The following is a 4,882-nucleotide window of genomic DNA, read 5'->3' on the forward strand; positions in this document are numbered from 1 at the left end:
CTTAGTTTGAAGCCTAAGCTCTCAACCAATAAGCCAAGGAGAGTTGTGTAAAAAGTAAATATTTGATTAATCATTTTAATCTTCTGACTTAGATATCTCACAAACAACAAAACCTGTGCCACGCAAAAATTAAGATATTTTTCCAAAAAAAACATAACAGAACTTCCTGACTTAGATACCTCACGAATTCTGCCTTACTAATACTGTCTAACAAACTGATTTGAAAAAGAAAATTTGCTTCTGAAATCAATAAACAAGATATGTATGTTGAAAGAAGGCACTTGAATGATCTTTCCAAGAAAATTGAAAGTTCTGTAAGCGACAAGACCTAATTCTACCTCAAAGAATTGGCAAACTAATGATATATGATGACTAACCTTCTATCAACATGTTCTTTCTCAGTCCAAAATCATATTAATCTAATGTTAATATGTGTATATATATAACTTTGCCAAAGCAAAAGTAAGCTGAGTAGAATAAAACCTGGCAATAAAAGCTCCAGCATTGCGGAATTGTTGCCATCTATAGTTGGGGGCCCTCAGCTGCTCATTTTGTTGCGTTTCTTTGCTTCACTGTAGAGAATAACTCCAATGACCGTTAGACTGTAACCCAGCATCCCTGTTATGGAGACCGGATTCTGGAAAATGAGAATTGAAACCACAACGGCTAAGGCACCTTTGGCATTTCCAAGAACCTGATGAAGTATCATTTAGTCATGTTTCACACACAACATTTCTTGTAGAATAAATATGAAAAAGACTAACTACCTCAAGAGCAAAATGCTGGAATTTTAGGCTCCGTTTGGTACAACTTTTTTATCGCTTTATAAAATAACTTTTTAAAATTTCTTGAACTAAAAAATTGCTTTAAAAAACAGTAAAAAAGAAGTCTCAAACGAAGCATTAATGAACAAAGTTAATTCTAAACTCCTGCTCCAATCAAAAGTAAATCAGCTACGGTCGATACTTTAGTGAGCTTGCTTAGTATGGCTGATCTCAATGTACAATGAGAAATTGTCTGGGGAAATGGGGATTTGTAATGGGAGTAAAATGGGAGAGAAACTTTGCTGATAGGGAATTGTGATAGGTGATGTGGATTAGTTGTTAATGCTATAACAACAACAAATCTCTACTCAACCTCCCACCGATTTCTCTCAGAACTTCTTGGATTCCGCTTGACAACCTCCTCTTTGTCTCAATTAGCCTTCTTTGTGCCTTCCCATTAAATCATCTAATCTTCTGATCACTCTTGACATCTTTGATTTTAAAAATATTCCTCAACTACTCGTGGATGTTTCGATCATCAAAGTAAAAGATAGTGGATCATCCAACTAACAAACAATCAAGCAATGGCTATCCCAAGTCACAACTAAAAACCGTGATCGAGTAATTTCCTCCTGAGCAATGAGCGGTACTTTACAACAATAACTAGTGAATGTTGGTAATAGGAAATAATCAAAAGTTGTTCATTATTAACTCTATCTATTTCAATCCCCAAAAGATCCCTTCATGATAAAACACCTTAAAGCAAGTTTCATCTTAAAGGTGCAATTACTACTAATTGTTTATTTAAGCATATGTCGCTCGTCCATATTCCAAGCTTTTTTATTAGACGGTAAAATATACCATATAAAAATTCCCCTGTTTTAAATCTTTGTATGACTGCCAATTGAAATCCTAATTGTTATTACTAGCCTGTAACATATTTTCCTTGGCACCAACTCTGAAAACAGATACAATGGCTATTAAGTATTAACCAACTTTCACTTCCTATCAGGATATACTTATAAGAAGCATTAACTATCTTAAATAACTTCCCGTTCATGGGAGCACAAGTTTTTGATGTATTATCAAACCTCTTAACTATTGATTAAGATTCTTACAAATCAAATCAGTCTGAGCTTATCCGTGCTCAAAATTTAGCATCTCAATTTCAATAATCACTTTGATACCTGTCAAAATTATTTTTCAGCGCCAAATTCTTTTCTCAACTGTTATAAAATTGCAGATCCTGAATCTTTGGCGAGTCCTATTAAATGTTTCTTCAAATATTTCCTCTGATCAAAATTTTTTTGGCTAAACAGTTGTAGAATTAGAGTTATCATGCTCTCAATAAACCCGAAAACAACAAATTCCTTTGTTTAAATTTTCCGTAAAATAAAAACACGCTATTTTAGATGATAAAGGTGCACAATTGTGACATTCACCAGCATTCAATTTATTGGTTCGGGATATGATATTCATAAGCCTGTAGGTAGGTTTGTTCAGGTCAAGTATTACTGTAGAATATGTTGAAAAGTGTGCCCCGAATAAATTTTAGGTTGGAATTTCAATTTACAAGCATACTGATGTTCAACAACAACCAAAAAAAAAATTATTGATGCTAATATTAGAGAATTCTATTATTTTCCTATAATTCTGGAAAAAATATGGTCCTATAGGGAAAGATGAAGATGTATTAGTTTTTGTCCTTGTAATGCAGCCGTACTAAAATAAAGCATATCAGCAACAGCCACCTACTAAAGAAGTAAACATTCATTTATTTATTTGGTATTCTTGACTTCTGATGATGTAATGGAAAGCTCTTAAATAATCATCATTTAATTAATCACAATTAAGTAAACTCTGAACTAATGATAACTAATTTTGTAATATATTCAAGTTTAACATAATACCAATATCGCAAAAAATCAGCACTGTTATTACCACTAAATGAAGAATGATGGTACAATAAAAATTTTTCACGGGCTGTGGTTCTACAATATTAACCACAAAAACATTAGAGGTTTCTAAATATCTTTAGTCAAAGTTTTCATAAAATTCTTGAGAAGCTCAGAAGCTAATTCTCCAGTTAATATATATTTTTTTCAAAATAACGCATGCTCTTCTACAACTATAACTTCGTTATATTGAAGTGGAATAACGGTATGAGTTTACCATTTTACATTCACAAAAATTTAAATTGTCATTTTCACCAACTGCTTGTAGCATAATAACTAGTTGTTCACATGCATTAAGACGTTTTCCATACACAGCAACAACAATTTTTAAGTGAACTTTATCTAGACTGAGAATCTACTACTTTCCGACCTCGTGACAGAATCTCACTTTTGTAGGTATATACCCAAAAGCATTCAGGGTGATAAAAATTCGATTTGAGTCGGATTCAGTCACAGTTTAAAATGATACAATGCTATTTCAAACGACTTGAAATGGATTCTTTTTTGACTAACTAGTCTCTAGAGTTAATTAATCATGAAATCAAATTTTTTATTTTTCATTATTTTAAAAAATAAATATGTATAACGCACACACAAATATATAATGTTAAGTAAAAATATAATCAAGTAAAATACATCTATATGATAACTGCATGTGTGCGAGCATACATGCATGTGTTTACATAGCTGGACTTTTCACCTCCTAAAAGAGAATATTAATACTCGGATGCGGACATCCAACCGTCCATGCCTATCCGAGGAGCTGAAGATCGACGACCAAGATCACTTTGTTTTATTTTAGTTTATTAAGTGTATTTTGATTTAATTTTGCAATTTCCCTTTTTTACCTTCTTGTCTTATGTAAGCCCAAGGGGCAAATGTGTCTTTTATTTTCTTTTGAGGCCTATATATAGAGGCTCCTTCTATTGTATTAGGATCATGGAATTATAATAAAAAAATTTGGTGTTTCCACTTGTGTTCTTTGGGAAGAACATTAGTGAAATACCTATGGGAGATAGTCGGAGTTTCCACCAGCCATAGGATGGGTCCGGGCTCGTGGCTTGAAGTCCCTTGGAGGAGAGCAACGTATCACCCGTCAGTATTCGGAAGAGTCCAAGGCTCGCGGTTTTATCTTTTATCTTTTGTTTTAGTTTTTGTTCCTTCTTGTTGTTCCTAGTCATCATCTCCATCCTCTTCCTCCTTCCACCATCACGTCGTCTCCATCTCCACCTTGCCGGCGGTCCCTTACCCGCCCCATTCAAACCGTCAGCCACATCCTCTCCCATTCCCTATTGCTTAATTCGGATAATTCCTAGTTTTGGATTGCCATAATTTAGTTGGTCTTTGAATTCAAATTTCCCCAAATTTGAAATTCAAATTCTTTCATAAATTATAAAATCTATTTTAGGGAAGTTTTCAAATTTTCCCTCCATTGGATTTTGAATTAATTAGGATGACTTAATTCATTCTAAATCCAACCCCTAAAATTAAGGAAGCATTAAAGCCTCCTTAATTCCCTCCCTCTCTCACCCCTAGCCGCCGGCCTCATTACCCTCCTCCTCCCTCCAAAACACAAATCACATCTTGAATTCTTGCCATAATATTTTCCTCTTAATTTAGAAAGGTTTAATTTCAAATATCAAAGCATTTTGAATTTGAAATTTCTTTCCTAATTTAAGAGATCTATTTTTGAAAAGCTCCTTAATTAGCTCCTATTTGAATTTTAAATGAGAAAGGATTTAATTAAATCTTTCCTATCTCATGAATCTAAATTAGGCAAAGCTGCAAACTTCTAATATTATTGTCCAGCCGCCACCGCGTGGTAGAAGCACAAGTCGGCTCCCCCCCCCCCCCCCCCCCCCCCCCCTAGATTTCTTCTGGAAATCTTTCCATATGGCAATGTCTCTTCTTGGAAAGAGTTTAAAATCCTTCAGTGCTGCTGGCCAAAATTTCCCAAGGCTCATGCATTGATTTCCCTCCATTAAATGCTCCTTATGCCCTGAAATTAATTCCAGATTCCCCGCCACTGCTGGGCAGAGAATTCCCCATAATACTCATCTAGTTTTCTTGCATCTAGAGAGCCAGAATCCTGAGTTGTCATAGTCCAAGTTGCTGTCCAGTTTTCTGGACAGATTTTGTGTGCCGTCCAGAATTTCCCATTGC

At 34.5% G+C, this 4,882-nt stretch overlaps 1 protein-coding gene across 1 annotated transcript in view; it reads right to left on the reverse strand.

The window, feature by feature from the left end:
- Positions 1-219: 219 nt before the first annotated feature.
- Positions 220-4,882, reverse strand: part of LOC110102393 (probable sugar phosphate/phosphate translocator At3g11320) — a 26,383-nt gene continuing 21,720 nt past the window's right edge. The window contains exon 4 of the mRNA XM_020830721.2: positions 220-694. Within this exon, the coding sequence (XP_020686380.1) occupies positions 539-694 (156 nt within the window). The 3' untranslated portion in view covers positions 220-538. The remainder of the gene's footprint in view (positions 695-4,882) is intronic.

Source organism: Dendrobium catenatum, unplaced genomic scaffold (genome assembly GCF_001605985.2).
Source record: "Dendrobium catenatum unplaced genomic scaffold, ASM160598v2 fragScaff_scaffold_817, whole genome shotgun sequence".
Lineage (NCBI taxonomy): Eukaryota > Viridiplantae > Streptophyta > Magnoliopsida > Asparagales > Orchidaceae > Dendrobium > Dendrobium catenatum.